The 23,596-nt window shown below is 44.5% G+C and overlaps 1 protein-coding gene across 4 annotated transcripts in view; it reads right to left on the reverse strand.

Moving 5' to 3' along the window:
- Positions 1-23,596, reverse strand: part of GTF2I (general transcription factor IIi) — a 1,434,650-nt gene that overhangs the window by 1,349,493 nt on the left and 61,561 nt on the right. For all 4 annotated transcript variants that reach the window (XM_086954596.1, XM_086954597.1, XM_086954594.1 and 1 more), the window contains exon 3: positions 7,427-7,565. In XM_086954596.1, coding sequence (XP_086810722.1) covers positions 7,427-7,565 — 139 coding nt within the window. The remainder of the gene's footprint in view (positions 1-7,426; positions 7,566-23,596) is intronic.

Genomic DNA, 23,596 nt, shown 5'->3' on the forward strand with positions numbered 1-23,596 from the left:
TTATTTTATATTTGTATGTATTAAATGTAAATGTTTTGATTGTATATATCACGATTCTTGTTTGATCTTATCATATAGTCTGATTTATGTTCAGGTTCTATATGATTTTTACTATGTTAATTAAAAACATGTTTTTTTATATAATTTTAGCTCTTGAATGTTCCTTTCACTACTGGGTCAGATTAATTGTTTGCCTATTCATTAGACGGCCTAGGACATTTTGCTCACATACCTTACTTACCCTGCCCTAGGAGTCTGTTTTTACTACTACCCAGGGGGTCCTTGTTTTTCTCATCATATTAATATTGCAAACACTCTTATCAAACATAGCAACAGAAATAATTTGCATTTGTAACCAAGGAAAAAAGGATGGAGGGATGTAAAAGAAGGTCCATGGTTACTGGATAATGTTTCTCAGCACCGCTTCTCCCCCCGCCACATCTCTCTCTGCGACTGCTTCCAAGCAGTAATGCCTGGTGAAGGTGTGCATAGTTCTCCAGGTCGCTGCCCTGCAGATATCCTGGATCGGCACTCCTGCAAACAAAGCAGTGGAGGTGGACACTGCTCTCGTTGAATGGGCACGAACTTGTGAGTTCAGAGGCTTTCCAGCAGCCTGGTGACAATATCCTATCACACTGGAAATCCATCTGGCAATTCCACATTTTGATAAAGGGAAGCCCTTCCTGGGTGCTCTGAAAGCAACAAAAAGGTGTGAAGACTTGCGGAAGGGTCTAGTCTTTTGTAAATAGAATTTGAGACAGCGTTGGACGTCCGGCGAATGTAGAACTCTTTCCGCCGCTGTTGTTGGTTGAGGAAAGAAACGTTTTAGAACTAGTGGCTCATTCAAATGAAAGTCAGTTGGTACCTTTGGAATAAACTTTGGATTAGTTCCGAGAATCATTCTGTCCTCCTTAAATTGCAGAAAAGGGTCTTTAATTGAGAGCCTGTAATTCCCCCACTCTCCTGGCCGAAGTGAGCGCGATGAGAAGCGCCACCTTTTATGATAGGAATTTAAGAGTATTGGCTCGAAGGGCTGCTTCATTTATTTTGAAAGAACTATGTTTAAATGCCAGAGAGGTGGTGGAGGCTTTATTGGAGGAAAAACTCTGAACAATCCCTTCATGAATTGTTTAATGATTCTTGCAGACCATAGAGACGGTCCCGAAGAAGTCCTTCTGTAGCGTGATATTGCAGCTAAATGTACCTTTTATAGATGCATGAGCCAAACCAGACTTAGCTAAAAGCAAAATGTATGGAATAATCTCATGAGGTGCCGAATTCAGAGGATGAATATTGCATCTATGGCACCACAGACAATCTTTTCCATTTCATCCTGTAGGTTTTGTTCGTACTATCCGCTCTGGCTGTTGAAAAGATGTCTTTGCATTCCTCTGAGATCTTTAGATGTTGAAACTCACAGTGCTCAGAAGCCTGGCCACTAAGCGCAATGATTTCGGGTCCGGGTGGAGCACTTGTCCGTGGGACATCGTCAGAAGCAATGGTATTGACTGGAGGCGAATCGGATGGACCTCCGACAGCAGCAGAAGTTCTGTGAACCAGTGTTGCCTGGGACACCATGGGGCTATCAGGATCATCCTGCATGGCTCCTTCTTGATCTTCACAAGAACTCGTGATAGTAGGGGAATTGGAGGAAAGGCGTAGGCAAAGACGCCTGACCAGGCCATCAAAAAAGCGTTCCCCAAGATCCCCGTTGGGGAAGCCAGTTTGCGATGAACCTGCATTTCTTGTTCTCCCATGTTTCGAAGAGGTCTACTATTGGTACTCCCCATCTTTGAAAGATGTTGTCTAGAATCCCTTGGTCAATCTCTCGTGACAGGTGGATTTGAGCCTGCTGAGAGTATCTGCTTTGACGTTTTGGTCCCCTGGGACATTTTCTCGTGTCGCTGTGCCCATTCCCATATATTCTGGCCCCTCTTGAGACAGGGAGAGCGATCTTGTTCCTCCCTGTTTGTTTAAGTAGCGCATTGCTGTTGTGTTGTCCGTTCTTAACACAGGTGATCTTCTTATCCTTGGTAGGAAAGCAGCAATGCCAAGCGGACGGCTCTGAGTTCTAGTAAGTTGATGTGCAGTTGTTGCTCGTGCAACTTCCAGCAGCCGCTGACTTTGAGGTCTTCAAGAACGCTCCCCATCCTTCTAGGGATGCATCTGTAGTAACTATCAGTGGGCCTGGCTCTGTAAGGAATGAAAGACCCTGCGAGACGTTCCGCTTTAGGGTCCACCATCTCGCCGCTTGAACCATGACTGGCGTCACTTCGACTATTTCCTTGAAGGATGCCTCCGCCAGACGCCATTGTAGATCTAGTTGCTCTTGCAACGGACACATCCTTTACCTGCAGCAAGGTACGAGGGAAATGCAGCAATGACGTGTACTTGCGTACTGAAAGACACTTTCTTTTTGTAAAGTCTTGGAAGAGAGATATAATTCTCAGTTGCCCTTCTTTGGAGGGGGGACGCCTCGTTTCTCTCTGTATCCAGTCTTGCTCTCAAGAAAGTGATGTTTCTTGTTGGTTGAAGGGATGATTTTTCCTCGTTTAAAGTCAGACCTAACCTGGCAAACAACTCCACGCAAGCCACTGTGGACGATCGGGCTAATGCTGTGGATGGTGCCTTGACCAGCCAGTCATCGAGGTAAGGAAATACTTGGTGTCTGTTTTCTTAGAACAGCAGCCACCAGAGCCAGGCATTTCGTAAAAATGCTTGGGGCTGATATAAGGCCGAACGGCAGTACCTTGAATTGGTAATGTTCTCCGGCTACCATGTACCAAAGGTACTGCCTGTCGGAAGGATGGATGGGGATGTGAAAGTACACATCCTGTAGGTCTAATGTGGTCATAGGATCTCCTGGGTCTAAAAGTAGAAGGATGTCCTGAAAAGAAACCATTCTGAAAGATTGCTTTTTGAGATAGGTGTTTAGGGATCTGAGGTCTAGAATAGGACGCCACTGAAGAATGTTTTTCTTGACTAGAAAAAAAAAATAATGTAAAAAAAATCGGGAGTAAAGCCCCCTTCCCCTCTGGGAGTTCGGCACCGGTTCTATTGCTCCCTTTCGGAGCATTGTCCGAATCTCTCTTCACATCTGATGTAAGTGCTTGACCTCTTGATGTTTCGGCGGTGTACAAGGGGGTGTTTGTAGAAGTTCTAGAGTGTGACCGAATTGAATTATGTTGAGGGCCCATTAGTCCGTTATTTGTTGCCAACATTGGAAATAATAAGCAATCTTTCCACCCAGGGGAACGTGACATCAGAGGAGTCCGTGTAGCCAGATATTGAAGGTTGTCATTGTCGTCGGGTGTTTTCTTTCCCCAGACGACCTTATTTACCTCTATGAATAGATTTTGTGTAGCCTCCTGACTGGCGCTGTGTATTCTGCTGACGGCAGGGCTGAGATGAGGTGGAGTAAGATGAATATTGTCCTTGCTGGTATCCTCTGTAAGACAACTGCCCTCTACGCTTAGAGCCCCGAAAAGGAACTTTCCTATATTGTAGTGTTCCTAATGATTTGCTTTATCCGTATCTTTTTTGATACTCTGCAGTGCCTCATCTATAGGTTTGCCAAACAAATCTTCTCCATTGAAAGGAAGGTCCAAGATATTATTTTGGACCTCCGGTCTAAACGCTGTTGCCCTTAACCATCCTTGCCTGAGTGATACCGCTGCTCCTCCCAAAGATCTGAAAGCTGTGGTCGCTATGTCCATAGCGCAATCTATGACTTCAGCCGAAGTCCTTTCCCCCCTTCAGCCGAAGTCCTCTCCCCCCTCTTGCAGAACCTTCCTGGCCTCCTGCCTATCAGTCTCTGGTATGCGGTCTATGTAAGGCAAAAGGTTGCACCACATCTGCCTATCGTATCTGCCCAGAATGGCCAGGGCATTCGCAGCTCTCAGTAAAGAATATCAAAAAAGGGGGGAGTGAAGAGGTGGTGCTTAACGGCACCAAGGTGGGCGCATCCTCCTCTCCTTAATGTACAAATAATCAACAAGGTCCACCTCAAGTAGAATTAGTGTATATCCTGGTGTTCATGTAATACACAATGTGTGTTAAAATACAGCAAAGGGTAATTTGAGGGTCCAATCAACCCCCAGCACATCGGTGCTTCCTCCTTCGTCCGTGGCTTCCGGAAATTACCCTTCGCTCCAGTCTTGGCTCATGGGGCACCGACTCCAAACCTCCTAAGCTTACTACATCAGAACTTCTGATTAAACTAGGAACACTTCTATTTATAAATTATATTTATACACATTGATAACAAAAACATTATTTCTTTGTACATACACCTTAATTTTTCTGTGGTAAAACATTAGTGAGTGACAGGGGGATCTGACCCCGGTCCTGACGAAGGGCCATGGCGCCCCGAAACATGTTGACCCGCACAGGAGAGTAAGCCCATTAACTTGCTTTATCTCTCCGCATCACTTTTTTTAACAATACCAGCCCGTGTTTATTAAACAGTTTTTTCTACCACTAGGCCAGGTATTTTTTAACATCACTTATTTATTATCACTCCTGACCCTACTGACACTCACTCCCATTCACTCACATAGCACCCTCAATAAAAAGGTGCTCCAGTGTAGTCGCTTGTCGCAGCACTGCCCCGTCCCGCAGCGGGGCGGGAAGACCCCAATGATTAAGCATGACACCAGGGGCCCTTTTGGTGTGTGAGGGGTATTTTAACACAAATTGTGTATTCCATGAACACCAGGATATACACTAATTCTACTTGAGGTGGACCTTGTTGATCATTCGCAGCTCTCACCAGAAGGGCAGACAGACGAAAATCTCTTCCCCGCTTTATCCAATCTTCTACCTTCTCTGTCCGGAGGAGTCGTAATAGGAGCCAATGGATTTCTTCTGAGTCGCTTGGGTAATAACTCAGTCCGGCTTGCGGTGGCCTAAAAGACAAGCTGGAGCATCTGAAGGCACTTTATATTTCTTGTCCAGTCTGGCGAGTACTGGAGTCACTGTTGCGGTGTCTCCATGACTTTCAGGCCTTCTTCCCATAGATGACTGACAATCGGTAAAGACCGAACTGTCTTACAATAAGGTTCCTTGAAGACATACAAGAAACATTCCGCTTTATCCATTGACCTGGGGAATGCAAATCTGTTTGTGGCTCTCTTTATCAGGTTATGAAAACCACCGATGTCCTCCAGTGGAGAATAGACAGGCTTCGGCGAAGGAGGCGATGGAATGAGTTAATCGTCCCACTCTCTGCTAGGGTCCGTGATCTCTCACTCTTCCTTATCATTATCCGTGGTCCTTGGTTCTTGTGGAGATCTCTGTGGTGGAGATCTAGGCAGGGGCTCTTGTAATATCTTGCCTACGCACTGGCGTACTTGGTATAGAGCGTTGTTGAGGCGTAGCCACTGAAAATTCCTTAGCGGTATGAGGTACAGGATATCTTTTTATAATCCTCAAACATGAACTGCAGATCTTTTAACAAAGAAGATAGAACACTCGTCATCTCCTCCTGGCAGTATTGTTGCCGGGGACGATCTTGAAATTCCTCAAATTCGTCCTCTGAGGCACCTTCTTGGTACTTCACATGTAACTGGGACTGGCTACTAACCAAAAGGACAGCCATAATCTTCCCCTTCTTCTGATTCCTCATCTTCCTCCAACAGGTGAGATGGTACCAGAGATGTCACCTTACTTGGAGAAGTAAGCTCCAGAGTAATTGTCCTCTTCCTGGCCAAAAACCGTTTTTCTGGGGGTTTTCCCTCGTCAACGAGCCAGTCGACGAGATCGCAGTCGATAGTCGTCGACATTACCGTTGCAGTTACTGTCGTCGTCGACCCAGTGGTCACTGTAGTCGTCGATCCAGTCGACGAGGTGATCATAACCGTAGTCGTCGATGCAGTAGTCGCCACGGATCTCGCTGTGGTACTGTCGACGGCAAAGTACCTTTTACCTCAGATTTCGTCGACAACTACGTAATTTTCTTCGGAGGCGGTCCAGTCGACGATGCAGATTTTCCCAATCTTTCCTCAGGAGGAAACTGAAAGCTGGACCATAGGGGGTGATTTTGAGAGCTCGGAGCTTGTCCTCTTGGCATGTTTAACCCACGAAGCAGGACCCTTGCTCTCCTTTTCCTTGCTTGAAGGAGATTTAGAGGGACTGCACCCCGAAGACCCTGGGGTGGTCTTTTTAAGGGCCTTCTCAGGTCTTACCCCCGAGGTATGAGCCTTAGGAGATCTACTTCTTTTTTTAGCTCTCCTAGAAGATGAAGATCCTCCTCACTGTCACTTGAGATGACTTCCTTCCTGGCCTTCAGCTTTTGAAGCCATAGTAAAAGCATTCCCTTCACGATCCCTCAAAGTTTTATTGGTAAAGGTACAACATACCTTTGCCTGATGGTCTGGTTAAAGGCAGTAGATGCAATCCTTATGAAGGTCGTCTGTATAGAGCCTATTCTTCGAACAGGTAGCACAGGCTCTAAATAAACCTTTTTTCTCCTGGTCAGCCATTGTAAAAGATGGAGAAATAGTATGTAGTAATCCAAATAATTAAATCTGAATAAGAAGAAACTCTCAAATCCAATCCAGATTGAGTAGAACTGAAGAGTTTGAGCAGAGCTCAAAGGAGACTCCCTAGCACAACGTGCAGTAGAAAATCTGAGGGGCAAAAGATTCTCTCAGGAGGGTTCTAGAGGGTGAGGAGCTCTGATTGGCTCAGGGAAAAGTATGGTCTCTTTTACATAACAAAGGTTATGGGTTGCAAAAGGGAAATGGGTCTAGACCTCTTTTCAGTTTGCTATACTACTAAGCATTGCTTTTTTATGTACAGGAGACTCCAGTCTCGACGACGGGGAATGATTCAGGCATGTGACTATGAGAGCTCCAATACTGGAGTAAGTGCATATATTTCTTATTTAGAAATTAAAAGTTCCAAAATCCTCACACATAGGACAGGAATATTCTACATAGATGACTGTCAATGAAGACAGTGTGACAAAGCAATAAGGGTCCAAGCAGCTTTAGCACTTTAAAGATTATCACCTGTACAAGAGTATGACAAGGCATTTCTGATTTCTGTTTGACTGAGTGGACACAAATAGTTAGCATTATGGGTCATTCACTGCTGGCAATCAATGCGACCTGCATGTCAACAATTCAAATACTAGCTGGACAAACTCACCCACTGAGTACTTTAAGTCCCAGTGAATTATATGATTCAATACCAGTTTACCAAACATACCTGTGAAACTGTGGCACTAAACATTATAGAAGAAACAAGTTAATATTGAACGGATTATAAGATTCACATGTAAGCATCTACTGCTAGTATCAGTCAGCAACTTCATTTTCATTTGTAAAACCCAATTAAAAAAAATAACTTTAGTCACAATTCTAGCAATATTTTCCCAAAATTAAATCAAAAGGTTTAAATGATAGATTGGCGATCTACTTACAGTATTTTACAAAATCATTCTGAAAATCCTTCTTTGTATTGACAAAGGTTATTCCCTTTTCGGTTCCAACGACGAGCACCTCTGTTTCATAGACAGCAATACAAGCTACTTCCGCTTTGGACTTTGCAAGCTCTTTACACTGAAACAAATGACATGTTAAAATAATATCCAACCCCAATCCAATGAATGTGATGACAATTTCAAGAGGAAACGCAAATATTTCTATAAAATTCTGTGGTACAGTTTCAATATTATCATTATCAAATGGATCATTCTAGACATGATAGACCTCAACATCCTGCACCTCTGCAAAAACGCAAGAAGACACTAGCAACCAAGCACCCAAGAATTTTTACAGACAATTTCAGGTTGTACGCTAAAAGGACGAATGAAGACTTCAGTGCACACTATTATCTGGTTGACTATTAAAGGCCACCGTTGTCTGGGGCTTTAGGATGACAAAGGTTCAAAACTGAACTACACACTGCTGGATTGTAGAGCTTTCATCTACCACAATACTAATGTAAAATACTACGAATGAATGAATTTATAGTTTCAATTAGTTAAAATTGTTACAAAAGTAGCTGGTAAAACAATTGTTTAATTTAACAAGTCTTATAGTCATGACTAAAACGTAAGCATTTCTTTAAAAAAATCTAATAGTCATAACACTTGACGAGTGCAACGGGATAAAAAAAACTGTAAACACTAGATTGAACCTATAATCGCCGCTAGTCCTGGACTAAACCCTTACTTAGAAGTTCTTTCACCTGATGTGCAAATTTTGCTAATCTGGCCAGTTCCATTGGAATCACCACATTGAAAAGAATTTATGGCATCTGTGCAGGTACGTGTGTCGTACTTTAACCCCTTCGCTGCTAGCCCGTTTCCGCCGCTGTGCGGTAAATAAATGAACAGGGGCGGGCCATGACGAACCCCAGCCGTCATCAGCACACGAGCACCGTAGTGCATGACGGCTGGGGTTTGTCATCAGCATACAAGGGGTTAAAAACAAAGCTTTCAATAAAGTGCAATGTGCATAGTTTAGACGCTGGCACAGGCAAACCAAATGAGCCATGGATTCCTCATGCTGATGGCACAATCTACAAGTGGTGACCGCCTCAAATGTTTTCCATCGAGTGTTAATATCTTTTATCGGCAATGCCACGAGTCTCACTGACAGAATTTGCTTTAAAATGGTCTTATTCAAGGCAGAGTCAAGGTATGCCAGTCTTGTCATGGAAGGAGCTAGTAAACATCCTAATATTGCTACTGGAAGACTCTAGTTCCTTCATATCGTCCTCCTTAGATAACAATCTAACTTGTTTTTTTTCGTTAATGTTTTTTTTTATATTGCGGGTTGGTAGATAAAATCCTGCCAATTTGACAGGTCAAGATGCAATTCAGTGCAACCAGTGAGGAGGCCTTTGGCCCACAGATTGTTGCCTTTCACAAAGATTTCCTTCAAGATTGCTTTCATTGTGTTCAGTGGTGCTGCACAGGCCCCTCAATAACACTGAACAATCGCTGCCCAGTGTTCGTAACATAGTTTATTCATCCCAAATTCAAGTCGTACCAAGGCATTCCGGGCATGGGCAGGTAGCTATAAAATCTGCTCAAATGCTTGACAGTTGGCACGTTCAATGGTGTTAATTAGTACCGCAGGAAATACTAGCTGGCCATATGTGATTGAAGGGAGTAGCTTAGCTCTTATAACCTATCTGATCGGTTTAGTTGTCGGGCTACTTCGTTTGGAATTTAATTTGGATAGGGCATACGTCACTGGCTTTGCTTTTGATCTGATGGATGCAGTGTGTGCTGCGGACTTCCCATTGCTCATAATACAAATCCCCAAATAATTGTATTTAGTAGTTATTACTATTTTCAAATTGCCCATTCTCCCTTGATGTTTTAGTTTGTTTATACTTTCCAAAAATGACTATCTTCGTTTTCCCGTTTGCTCTTAAATAGTTTCTGTTGCGATAGATATTTAATGCGTCCAATGTTCTAGCATACCCATTTTGGTATGGTCCCTTAACACCATGTCGTCTGTGTACTGCATTAAAAACAGTCTAGTTGACCCATTTTTGGGGGAAAGCAAATTGGCTTTAGATATTCATTTGCCAAGGTCCGCGGTGTAAAGATTAAAAAGCAGGGGTGCCAGTACACAGCCTTGTTTTAGCCCTCGGTCTGTGTAGATTTTTTGTTGTTGCGGAGTTTGTCGATAATTTCACCCATACCCAGGTTTCAGCATAGAGGGTAATAATTACTTTCAACAGAGTGGTCAGAATCTCCAAGTTTTGTAATTTCCACCACAACAGGTTCCTGTTAATACAGTCAAATGCAGCGGAATAGTCCAAGAAGCATGCAAAAAGTGGAGGCTGTTGTAGTGAGAGAGCGAGAGAGCAAGAGAGCGAGAGAGCTAAGCCCCCAGATTGCCTTCCAAATATATTATACTTTTTTGCTGGCAGTTGGAATTCCATAAAACCTGGGATGACCACTGGTGCAAGCAACCAAGTTTCTTGGAGACACAGTAGGTCCCCAGTCTGTAAAAAATCGAATGCAGCTCTGTTCTGCAGTGTGGTTTTTGATCCACACACGTTCCATGAGATTAATTAAAAAGTGTTGTTCATTCTGTTCCCAATACAGTTGTTTCCTATTGTGCTAGGAGCAGTTTGGTTTTGGATGTGTTCGGATAACTGCGGTTCCATCTTGGGGGTTTCTGTGTTGGTCAATTTTTCCTCTTTCTGTGCACTTCAAAAGGAATTGAAAGATTCTGCAGCATATTCTACAATAATTAGTACCAAGTAGTAATCACCCAGCAAGAACTGAAATGATCCTTCTTAAACAGGTTTAAAGAAAACAGGAGGACTAATTTGGACAGTCATTGTATAGACAAAGCTAAAGCACTCACAAAGGGCTTCTACCAAAATCCAAAGCATGAATATAAAAGGTCTAGTTCGGATGAAATTATTCAGGATGTCATTTATAAAGTAAAACTATTCAGCAATGTAGGGTTCCCATGAACACAGCTTTGAAGTATGTTCTTGTCAATTAAAACATCTACCTCAAGTAAGACAATTTTCTATTAAAAGGTACTCTAATGTTAGAGCATCATTATATGGGGCCTCATTTAATTCAATGTAGGACTCAGTTACATCACTTTCCCATTTTTGCTAAATGTAAATGTAAATGTACATGTATTTATATAGCGCAAATTACCCACATCGCAGGCATCTAAGCGCTTGCTTAGGGAACCCGTCCTGGTATTCCCCTGTGAGATAACCCCGGCAGGGTATCCACAAGGTGAAAGCCAGGCATCCCGCCGCGAGGGGCCGTTGTGGAGATTAAGCAAGCTATTGCCCAGAGTCGCAGAGTGTGAACCTGTGAGTCGAGTAGGCACCGGACCGAGAATTATCGAGTCCGTGGAATTATTGAGCCCAAGCCCTGTTGAGGCGGGGAATTGAACACTGGTCCAGGGCCGATCTCAGCTTCCGGGTCAGCCGCCTCTAACCCCTGAGCCACACTTCTCCACGAAACAAAGAAACATCAACAAACCTTTCCTAATAGATCACATTTTCAAAGTGGTTTGCATGCAGTAGTTCCTATGGAGATTTACTGCGAACCAAGAGAAGCTGTAATAAATCAGAGGATGACGACATAATATCACAGAAAATTACAAATAAATGCTGAGAATGCTATGAGAAAGATAATAAAACCTGCAAAGTAAACAATCACTGTTAACATGAACTCATTTATGAAAGATTCCTTTTAAGCGCAATACCCATCACGTTTTATAATATTCTCTATAGAAAGTGGCATGATACGAAGATAAGGATCTGTCATTTGTATTGCACATATACTAACAAGAAAGGACACCCTAACTTTCAAATATTGTGTTACTGCTGTTTGTGTATGTTCTTATGAAGCAGATAAAACTTTGGCTTACAAATATTATAAGAGTAATAAATATAAAAATGAAGTAATTCATGAACTGCAACACATAGCCTTAAAAACGAATGATCAACTCTTTCCACTGGCAGAAAAGTTTACAAAAAAAACATTTCCTGTCAGCAAACTGATTGCAAATTAGCACTTTTCCATTTAACAAGCGATGCACAGGTGGGAGTTTTGAATGGATAAGGAGATTTGATTCACAAAATAGATTTTGGCATTGAAGGATTTAAATAAATACCTTTAATAGGTGACATATCTAAAAAAAAAATATACCAAGGCAATCACTTAAAACGACAAGACCTCAAAATATCGGATGTTAATCTGTCAACAAGTTAAGGTTTCAAGCAGCATTTGCCAGCTGTTATCTACAACAGGCTACCAAACAAACAAGATCTTTGGAAGGAGATTAAACAGGTTAGTTGGCAACAAGTGGTTCCCAAAATGGAGGCACTTGCAGAGTAAGAAGCTAAAACCCTGTAAAGTTTCTTTGAAGCCAAATATTTTAATTATACTATTCATCTAATTCTGAAAACCAAAAAAAGACTTGCTGCACTTCAGAAGGGTGCTGTCCAAAGACAAGAGTCAGCAAGGTTACCCTCTGTTGAACACACTGTATGTCCCTACATAGAGAGAACATATTAAGGATTAAAAAGAATGACCGAAAATACTACCATTTAAAGCCTGGTTAAAATTAGAAAAGTGTAAATTGACATGGTTCTGCAGAGACATTCTGAAGTCTTAGACCAGTATTCGGTATTAAGTTATCAAAACTATATTAACATACCTCGACATGAATAAATCATACTTACCAACAACCCACTGTGGTGGGGGACTTAGACCTTTACTTAAAATAAACAGACAAGTTACTTACCTTCGGCAATGCCTTATCTGGTAGAGACATGATCTAACTGCAGATTCCTTACCTATGAACTGCCAGCGTCAGGTTGGATCCGGAAGATTTTTCATAGCAGTACCGCTGCACGCCAGTAGGGGGCGTCTGTCAACTCTGCGTTACATCATCAGTGTTGTGACGTCCGCATCGTCAATAAAACGGCTACTAAGGCACGCTGACGTCAGTACTTTTCACGAATTTCCACGCCAGAAGCATGGAGCCATGAAGAGCCTGACCATGGTGTGTTAAAGCGAACAGCAAGGACCCAGAAGGGGGACATCCGACACTTAAAACAAATTCTGCAGTGGGGGAGGATGAGTGGGTGGGTGGGTGGGTCAGTAATGAATTTGCGGCTAGAACATCTCTACCAGATAAGGCGTTACCAAAGGTACGTAACTTCTCTATCTGATAGAGAAATCTAGCCGCAGATTCCTTACCTTTGAACAGATACCCAAGCAATATCATCCCTGAAGGAGGGACTAAGGAACGGTTCAGACCATAAAATCCTGTAAAACAGAGCAACGACAAAAAGGCCCTCGCTGCGAACCCGGGGGTCCAGGCAGTAGTTTCTAGCAAACGTGTGCAGAGATGCCCACGTGGCAGCTTTGCAAATATCCGATTTGGGAACACCATGCTGGAGAGCCGTGGTGGCTGCAGTCGCTGTGGTAGAATGGACCCTAAGCCCTTCAGGAGGCTCCTTTGTTAAGGCGTAACACATTTTTGTGCAGAGGATAAACAATTGTGGCATAGATCTCTTCTGGACAGCGCGTCCTCTCTTTGCACCCACGTACCCTATGAAGAGTTGGAGTCCACCCAGAAGGATAAGTTACTTACCTGTAATCCTAGTTCTCTTCCAGGGGTATCCTCAAAGTCACAAGCACATGAATATTCCCGCCTATGTGCGGGACCCCGGAAACACATCACATATGTAAAACCATATATGTGGCTCTATATACACATATATATACATATTCATATACATACATACACATACACACACAATGCAGCCTTCCATAGTCATGCTGAACAATGTTGCAAGAGAATTCTTTTGCACATAAATACATTCCAATCAAGCAGGGTAAAATAAAGCCTTTGAAAACTAATTTATTATACAGCAGAAAGACAATCCTGCAAGGAAGAATGAAAACATTGTCAGCACATAGACATTAGTGTAGAAAGCTGAAAAGCTAACCTACATAATCACTCAGATTAAACTGGCACTGTGCCTTTAAGGCAGACATGACCCCTAGATTCGCATCATGCCTAAGGGGTGACAGTTAGGTCAGTTCTTTGCGGATAACCGCAGACCATTTAACAAAGATGTATTTATCATGTTCACTTGCTCAGGGAGGTGGGTGGGTTGCTTATGACTTTGATGAGGGTACACATGGAAGAGAACTAGGATTACAGGTAAGTAACTTATACTTCTCTTCTAGGGGATCCTCGACAATAGTCAAGCACATGAATAGAATAGCAAGCCCATCCACTCATCCTGCGGGCAAATAAACAGAGTATCATTCAGGTATATGGAAGCCGTTAGGCATACACAGACTCCGAAAGGTTAACACTGGAACAGATTCCTCAAGGAGGCCTGGCCCACTTGGGTATCTGCTCTGGAGTCCGAATCCAGACAGTAATGTCTGGTAAATGTGTGAACCGATTTCCAAGTTGCAGCTTTGCAAATCTCGGACATCAGTACATTGTGCAGGAATGCCACTGTTGCAGCTTTGCCCCTAGTCTTGTGCGCTTTAGGGGAAGCGAACAGCGGTTTATTTGCTAATTGGTAGGCTAACTTTATACAGGAGACTATCCATCTTGAGATGGATCTTTTAGAAGCTAGCTGGAAAGCCTGTTCTAACAGAGCCATAGTTTTCAAACAATTGATCAGACTTTCTCATGGATTTCATTGCTTCCAAATAAAATTTGAGAACCGTCTTGAGGTCTAGCGAGTGGAGAGACCTTTCCGCTGGTGTTGTAGGATTGGGAAAGAAAGAGGGCATAGAAATCGTCTGTTTAACGTGGAACTCCGACACAACCTTGGGTAAGAAGGAAGGGTGGGTTTGCATAACCACCCTATAATGGTGGAAGACTGTAAGGTTCTTTGGAACAGAGTGCTTGTATCTCACTCACTCTGCATGCAGATGTAATTGCCACTAGAAAAGATACTTTCCAAGAAAGGTGTTGTAATGTGGCTTTATGAATGGGTACAAATTAAGGACCCATCAATTTGGACAATACAAAGTTCAACTCCCAAGGAGGAGAAGGATATCTAACAGGGGAATAGACCTTTTTCAACCCCTGTAGGAAGTCCTTAACCACCTTCAGTCAAAAAAGGAAGGTTGGTTAGGCGATTTACGATATGCTGTAATAGCTGCCAAATGTACCTTTGTGGAAGAGTATTTTAACCCAGATTTGGCCAAGTAGAGCAAGTACGGCAGGATAACCTCCTCTTGCCCGTCAATTGGACTCCAACCATTACGGACTCACCACAAGTAAAACGTTTTCCACTAAAGAGAGTACGAGGTTCTTGTGGAAGGTCTCAGACTCCTGTAAAATGTCTATGCAGTCTTGAGGGAGTTTCAGATGTCCATACTGCAGGACTTCAGGAGCCATGCTGTCAAGCTGAGCGACGGAAGGCTGGGGTGTAAAATCTTCCCTCCCATCTTGGTGAGAAGGTCCGGCCTGCATGGAACACTCCGATGCGGACGAATTGACAGTTGACACAGATCCGGATACCACACTTGGCGAGGCCAGTCCGGTGCTAGGAGGATCATCTTCATTCTGGATCTCAGAAGTTTGGCCACCACCTTCGGAATGAGTGAGGGGTGGAAAGGAAAACGTCCTGGACCAATTTATCAAAAGTGCATTCCCCCTCGTTCCTGGCCGGTAAAACCTGGATGCGAAGGCGTGGCATTTTCTGTTTTCTTCGTCTGCAAAAAGGTCGATGAAAGGATGAGCTCACTGCTGAGAAATGTCTGACACCACGTCGTCGTTGAGCACCCAGTCTACTTGCTCCTGGAAGTGGCGACTGAGGGCGCCTGCTCGTACATTCTGCTCTCCCAGCAGATGGACTGCTGTGATCAATAGGTTCCTGGCAAGTAGCCAGTGCCAAATCGCCTGGGATTCGAGAGACAGAAGACGGGAGCTTGTTCCACCTTGCTTGTTTAAATAGTACATGGTGGTTGTGTTGTCTGTTTGGACCAAGATTGAGCCTGCCTGGATTGAAGACTGAAAAGCCTTGAGGGCTAAGTGAACCAGCCGCAGTTCCAGCATGTTGATGTGATAAAGTCTGTTCCCTGTGGGTCCATTTGTCCTGTGTCTGCAGATGACCCAGATGCGCTCCCCAACCCTGAAGTGAAGCATCCGTGATCAGGGATTGTTCTGGCCGGGGTTGGTTAAAAGGGACTCCTACCAGGAGGTTCTGTGGTTGCACCCACCAGAGAATGGACTTCTTTGCCGCAGGAGACAGGAGAATCCGTTTGTTCCATTGTCCCGAGGATTGATTCCATTTGTCCTCTAGGTCTTGCTGTAATGGTCTCATCCTCAACATGGTGTTGGGAATGAGGAAGATGCAGGAGGCCATCGAACCCAGCAGAGAAGCCACTTGTCTCTCTAATGGCTGAGGAGTTTGAAGTATGATATTGCCTTGGACTCTCATTGATGACAGTCTCTCCGCTGAAGGAAACACTTTTCCGAGGACGGAGTGGATATTGGCCCCCAGATAGTGGAGTGACTGAGTTGGTTGAAGGACCGATTTGTCCAGATTGACATGTAGGCCAAAGCGTTGAAGGAGATGCGAAAGTGTTCCTGCACCATGAGAGGAGAGGATTCCTTCAGCAGCCAATCGTCTGGATATGGATAGACGTGTAGGCCTTGGCGATGTAATGCAGCCGCTACAACTGCCATGCATTTTGTGAATACCCTTGGAGCTGATTTTAGTCCGAAGGGTAAGACTTCGAACTAATAATGTCTTGTTCCCACTATGAATCTTAGGAATTTGCGATGACGTGTTGTGATCGGAATGTGGAAGTACGGATCTTGAAGGTCCAAACACATTGAATCGCCTTTCTTCAAATGTGGAAAAATTTGATGGAGACAGCATCCGAAATTTTTCTTTTTTGATGTATTTGTTCAGAACACGCAGATCTAATATGGGTCTGAACTTGTTTGGCTTGTCTTTTTTCTGGACAAGGAAGTATCTCGAATAGATTCCCTTCCCTCTCTGCGCTGGAGGGACCGCTTGTTTCTCGAGAAGGATCAACACTTCCAGACGCAGGAGGTCCAGATGATGTTGACGGGAATGTACTGGAGGAAAGTCTCTGGGGATACACAAAAGCAGAGTGCGTACACATGGTCTAGTATATTTAGCACCCATTGATCTTTGTTTATGTTGCGCCACTCTTGAACTTTGTTACACTTCCTCCCACTGGCGAGTGCAACGGTTCAAGAGGAAGCAGTAACTCATTGCTTTCCTGTAGTCTTTGCTGTGGAGGAGGAATGCTGTTGGGTGTCCTCTTCCTCTTGAGGAGCGTCAGCCCTGGTACTGGGATTTACCCTGTTTGCTTTGTGACCATTGAGGGGTTTGAACCCTCTGTTGGTTACCTTCCCGATTGTAGGGCCTGTACAGCTTCCTAAACTCCTTTTTATTCTCTAGGCCCACCGCCTTTAGGGTGTCCAATTCGGCCTTCATTCTCGCCATCTCTTCATCTGTGTGGGCCCCAAATAGTGAAGTATCAGAAAAAGGTAGATTTAGTATACACTGTTGTACATCAGGCTTTAATGCAGTAAGACGCAGCCAGGAGGAACGACGTGCACATATGCCGTGCGCATACGTGTGAGCCACCAGAGATACCCCATCTGCTGCTGTGCTGATTACTTGGTTGGACACCAGAGCACCTTCCTGAATGATTTCAACGAAGTCTTGTTGATCCTCCTTTGGAAGTTTCTTTAAAACGGTCCAGTTAGTTCCACCAAGATCTGTCATACCGACCCAACAGGGTCTCATCGTTGGACACTTGTAAAGAAGATGCTGCCGAGCCACAAGCCTTCCGTCCCCAAGAGTCTTGTGCTCTACTCTCCTTACCCGGAGGAGGGGAGGAGGAAGATGCAACTGCATGAGTCTTCTTTGCTGCTGCAATAATAACAGAATCCGGAGGTGGGTCCGATCTAAGAAAGAGGATCCGATGCAGCTGGCTTTTATTTCTTCACAATACGTGCTGGAGCTGCTTTAGCCGATGATGGGGCTAGGAACACATCCATTACTGGCTCTATGACCCCCAGGACCAAGGGGAGCAACGGTCTAGTCGCAGACCTTTGATGTAGAGTCTAAAAAATAATGGATGTGGTCGTCTAAGTAGTAGACATGGTAATGCCTAGCTTCTGTGCTCCTCTGGTAAGCACATCATGAAAGTGTTCACATCGTCAATAGGTGACACTCTGGAAGGTTGACTATCCGTGAGGGTAGGAGAGTAATCCCTCTTGGATGAGCGTGTGGAGAAGGACTACCATGCCGGTGTACGCCTCCTTTTGCGATGCCCCTGTGCTGACCTGCATTCAGGGGATCTGCCTCTGTGCTCTCGGGTGAGAGTTGTGGGTGATTTGTCATCTTCTTGCATCAGGCGCTGCAATGGAGATCTATGCAATGGGCTGGAGTATTCCGCAGCTCGATGAGTATGACCTGCAGATGCTGACCGCCAATGATGAAGAGGTTGCAGCCATCTGGGAGAAAGATGTATCGAAGGAGATCGCCTTCTTGGAGAACCTCTTGGTGGAGATCCTGCAGGCACCTGAGAATGAATAGAAGGACTGCGTGATGGCGCAATTTTCTAGGGTGAGATTCGACTAGAGTGGGAAGACACCCCATGGGTTCTTGAGCACGACCTCCGCAGCGATGAGACGTCGATGGCGAATGCCTTAACGTTGATCTACTCTGCCTCCCCATTATTGGAGAGACCCCATGTAGGAAGGTGGATATCTGACTATATGGTTACCCAAACTTTTTGCCTAGTGTTTAGCTGGTATTTGACTTAGTTGGCTTGGGATCCTGCTATTTAGGGCCTATTTCTGCTCTCTCTGTAAAATGGACTCCATGTACTTTAGGTACATATCTAATTGGGTATTGGGTCACCTTATGAGCCCCTGTACAGTGTACCATAGGTACCCAGGGCATAGGTGCATCCAAGGTCTACCAGGGGCTGCAGCATGAATTATGCCACCCCTGGCTGGCCATCCAAACTGACACCACTGGCTGATCACTCAGCTTGGGCAAGGTCGTGTAATCACCCCTTGTTTAGATATAGTATTCCGATATCTACCCTTATACATAGACACATATATACCTATAAGTAACTCCTATGGCAGGCCTTGACAATCCTGAAGGCAGAGTGCTTGGTTTTATGTGAGATGGTGCTCTAGCATGAGCGGAGCCTGTCAGCAGCTTTCGGAACCATGTCCTTATAGCTGTTCTTTGATATAGCCATACCATATACTCTTAAGTGCATTATAATCCTCGCGGTTAATGCTAACTTTGGTTTGGTTTTATCAAAACATATCGTGTAAGGTGTCAAACACTCTGGAATACTACCCCCTCCCCAGTTCTGGCGACGAGGGTAGCATTCCGTCCTTCACAAAATGGATGCTGCTGCCACAGACACAAGTCTGACACCCTGCTGCTGGACGAAAGTCCGGCAGGGGAGGCCTGGACAATAAGTTTCCTGCCTTGGGAGGTGCTAGCACCTCCCCAGACAGACTTTGTGTATTAGGGCAGGGAGGGCTGAGAAATGAGACACTGCCTGGGGCACACAAGGTGCTCCATGCATAGCCCAGTTCAAACCAGTTGCTGGGGCACTCAAGCCCCAGCTCTGGTGCGAAACTGGACAAAGGGAAAGGGGTGTAACCACCCCCTTCCCAGGTTCCACCCATAGGAGGGACCTAGCAGGTAATCCAGCCCCTTAGTTTGGTATAAAGTTAGGAGCTGTGTCTAGAGACATTAGATTATCCTAGAAAGAAACTCTGAAACGAACTCTTGGACCTTCGACATTCCATTTAGACTGGAAGACTGAAGACATCTCCCTTGTGGTCAAGGAGTGACCACTCTGTGCAAACAGGCACCAACAGTAACTTGCCGGTTTGCTTTGTCGACGCTCCCGCCGAAACCAGGCGACTCAGCGATGCAAAATCTGGACTTCCAGACTTCTCTGACTCCGACCCACATCCACAGCATAGCTGAGACCCGTGGCGGACACGAGACACGTGGGACCAGACATCCTGGACTACCTGCTTTTTGCTACTTGTGCAGCTTCTGAGGCATCCTCCGGGTCCACGTGGCTGCAGAGACAAGCTTCAACTCTTCACCTGATTGCATCTCAACATCACCTTGTTTCTTCCTGGTCAATGGCTAGTGACCCAGACTCTGTCCCCCCTGTTGTCAGGTTCTTCTAGACTCCGATCCACCCTTGGATCCATCCGGACACTTTGCTCCTTGTCGCCTGCAGCACTTTCTTGCAGCTCTCCATAGGATTCAGCGACGAAACCCGACACGAAAGAACACCTATGCACCCGGCTTCCCTGGGTGAGGTAACTAGAGTACTCAGGTGCTCCCGTGGGTAATAACTATCCAAGTGTCCTAGTTTAACAGGGTTTTCCCGTAGTCCACCCGGAAGTGTCCGAAATCTATTACTTTCTAACTTTTACGTTCCCATTGAAACTCTATGGTAACTCGTGTGTGTGTGTGTGTGTGTGTGTGTGTGTGTGTGTGTGTGTGTGTGTGTGTGTGTGTGTGTGTGTTAGGACACTGCACACGCCTACTGCGGGCCTCCTACTTACAAGCCCTTGGTTGTCCAATGTAGCCCCAGCGATTTACTAGGCCCTAGGCCTATTCACCTGTTCTGAAGTGGTTCTTATACCACTTATTTAGGATATGGTTCGTGAGGCCCCTAGGGCAGAATTGTATTTGTGCAACTTATAGTATGCTTATTGAGTAACTTGTGCTGTATCACGAACTGATTTCATAAAGAATGCAGAGGGGTTGTGTTAGTATTAAATACATATATATTTGATATAAACCTTGTGTGGTTTCCTTTCATTTGGTATTCAAGGGATTATAATTGGTAAAAAAAATAGCTTCACATGCTCTCTGAAGTATTAGCCTAAGACTGCTTTGTCCATGCTACCACCATCACCATAAGGGTTGTTTGGACTGATACAGGGTGCCCACTAGAATAGTGGGCATCATATACCAGGCCAACTTCTCACACCCCAGATCCTGAACGTCTCCTCGACGTCTATCTCTGTGCGCTTCGACATTGAATGGTGAGACGTCGAATGCCTGGAGCCCATCGACCTTACTCTTGAGTGGGAGCGTGCCGGAGACCTCACCGATGAACGATTCGACAGAAATCCTACTCGACGTTGAACGTTACCTCGACGTTTATTTTCTTGGTCTCAATGTCTAATGCCTTGACATCGGTGAGGATCCAGTCCATGGCGTCGAACGCCGCCAGAGGCGACGATTTAGGTCTCGACGTCGAACGTCGCCTGGTTGACGATGTGTGCTTTGGCGCCAATCGCTGATGACCCTGCGACGGCAGAGCTTGTCTCGATGTCAATAGTTGCCTGGTTGACGTCTTCAGAGACATGCGCTTCGACGTTGATCGCCAGTGATCCTGCGACAGCGGAGCAGATCTCGACATCGGACGTCGCCTCGACGGCGACGACGATCTGTCTCGACGCTGGGCGAGCCCACCGCAACAGAGAGCCATTCCTCGACGCCGATCGTCGCCTGATTGACGACGGCAGAGGTATCGACATATCTGTGATCTTCGACAACGACCGATGTTCTCTCGACGGCAAGCCCGCCGTCAATGGTCTTCGCGTCAACGTTTTTGATGCTGAAGAAGAGTTTGAAGCGAGCCAGACGTCGACGGAGAGCACACTGAAATCTTATTTGTGGATGCACTATCCTTCCTCTTCTTCAACAGTGACCTGCCTCTGGAAGGAGATCTGCTCTTCTCAGCCAGCCCATAGAGGCAAATCCACTCCCTGTCCTTCAGAGTTCATTTGGACAGCAGCTGGCAAGTTTTTGGATCATGATCAGAAGGCAGGCATAAAAAACAGACAGGATGGGAGTCTTTTTTAGCCTTCTTGCCAAAAACAGTAGAAAGGTACTTCACTCAAAATATGTCGAAGTAAAAAGGTTTTACTCCAAAACTGGAAGTATTTTCCTGACAGAAATCAGAAACAAAGAGCTGAATTAAGCAGGGTCCTAGAAGGAGCCGGAAAGAACAACTGACCTAACTGTCACCACTGAGGCTTGATGGGGAGCTAGGGGTCATGGCTGCCTAAAAGGCACAGTGCCAGATTATTCTGAGTGTTTATGTGGGTTAGCTTTTCAGCATTCTACACTAATGTTTCTACAATGCAGCCTATGTGCTGACAATGTTTTCATTCTTCCTTGCAGGATTGTCTTTCTGCTGTATAATAACGCAGTTTTCAAAGGCTTTATTTCTCCCTGCTTTATTGGCATGTATTTATGTGCAAAAGAATTCTCTTGCAACATTGTTCAGCATGACTATGGATGGCTGCATTGTGTGTATATATATATATATATATATATATATATATATATATATATATATATATATATATATATATATACACACACATTCCACACGAAGTTCCAATAAAGTACGCTCTCAGGAACGACAACAATCCAGGAGTAAACTTAGATCCTTAGTTTATTCACACAACGCGTTTCGGCAACTTGCCTTGATCACGTGTGCCTAATTGGGCAATGGCAAGGAGACTATCTACATCTCCCACATTAAAGTCATTATTATGACTACTGTCTGAAAGGTCTGTGTTGGGTCCACGCCCAAGTCTTTTGAGTTTGTACCACTTTTTCAATTTGATTTTGCGTACAAATCTGAATAAGTCTATGCGAGTCTCAGTAAAATTAAAGTAAGCAGTAGGACAAAAGGAAAGACCTAAACATAAAGTACTTTTTTCAAGTTCACTAAGTGGTCTTTTAGAAAGATTCACAACGGTACGATTTACCATTTTTGTATCCATTATTTGGTCTTGTTGGAGCGAGTGACGCGTTTTCCCATGGCTCCCTTTCCTTTGTCTTGATTCCCAGCGTTGTTGTAGTCTTTTTTTGCGGTTTCTTCGTTTTTTCTTTCCTGTTGTTGATGCGTTGACTGGCCTCTGCCACGGCCTCGACCCCTCCCTCTGGATTTCTGTGGGGTGTCTGTTCTTATTTTTTGTCTGTCTTTTTACATCACTCGGAATTCGTTTAAAAAAAGGTGTATTAGAATGTTTACATCTGATCACAATAGGTGTTTTATCTTACTTTTCAGGACACTTGTCAACGAACAGTATATTGAAAGTATGAGGAGGTTTCACCTGTTTCTAGCGCAGGTATTATTTCCCCGAGACTCACTGCTAGACTGAGACCTTTTGCCGTACCAATCATGCAACTTTCATTGTATAATTATTGATGGTTGTGAGGCTCATCTTAATAATGTGTTTTTTGATGAATTTGTTATGTTTACAACACCATTACAAGATGGCCGACTTTATTTTGTAAACTAATACGTGGTCCTATTTCTGTTTTGACTTTGTAACTTCATTTAATGGCACACTTTCTCACACACTTTGTCACACGTGATCAAGGCAAGTCGCCGAAACGCGTTGTGTGAATAAACTAAGGATCTAAGTTTACTCCTGGATTGTTGTGTCGTTCCTGAGAGCGTACTTTATTGGAACTTTGTGTGGAATACTTATTTTCCGGTTGCTTCGCCGGAGCACGTCCACCACTACGGGTATCTTGGCGCTGAATAACAGATGTTTGTTGTTACCCAACTCAATGGTATATGTAGCTACATCTGTGGTTTTCACATATATGTGATGTGTTTCCGGGGTCCCGCACATAGGCGGGAATATTCATGTGCTTATGTCTATTGAGGAGAATCCCCTGGAAGAGAACTCTTTTGTTCAATCGAGGTAGAATGACCACGCTCTTTTTGGGTCCAGATGGTGAAGACATTCCTCTTCATTGCAAGGGTGCGATGGCACATAGAAGGTGGGCAAAGCGACAGACTGTCCCAGATGGAAAGGTGTTACCACCAGAGGAAGAAAAGATGGCCTAGTCCGGAGTACTACCTAATCCGGAAAGGTAGTCAGGGTATTTCCACCAAAAAAGCGGTCTTAATGGAGAGCAATCATAGAGGGCAGTTATGCAGCGGCTCAAACTGTGCACACAACAAGAAGATGAGCACCAAATTAAGGTCCCACTGTTCATGATAAAAGGTGAAGGAAACAAA

Source organism: Lissotriton vulgaris, chromosome 2_1, assembly GCF_964263255.1.
Source record: "Lissotriton vulgaris chromosome 2_1, aLisVul1.2, whole genome shotgun sequence".
In the NCBI taxonomy this organism is placed as follows: domain Eukaryota; kingdom Metazoa; phylum Chordata; class Amphibia; order Caudata; family Salamandridae; genus Lissotriton; species Lissotriton vulgaris.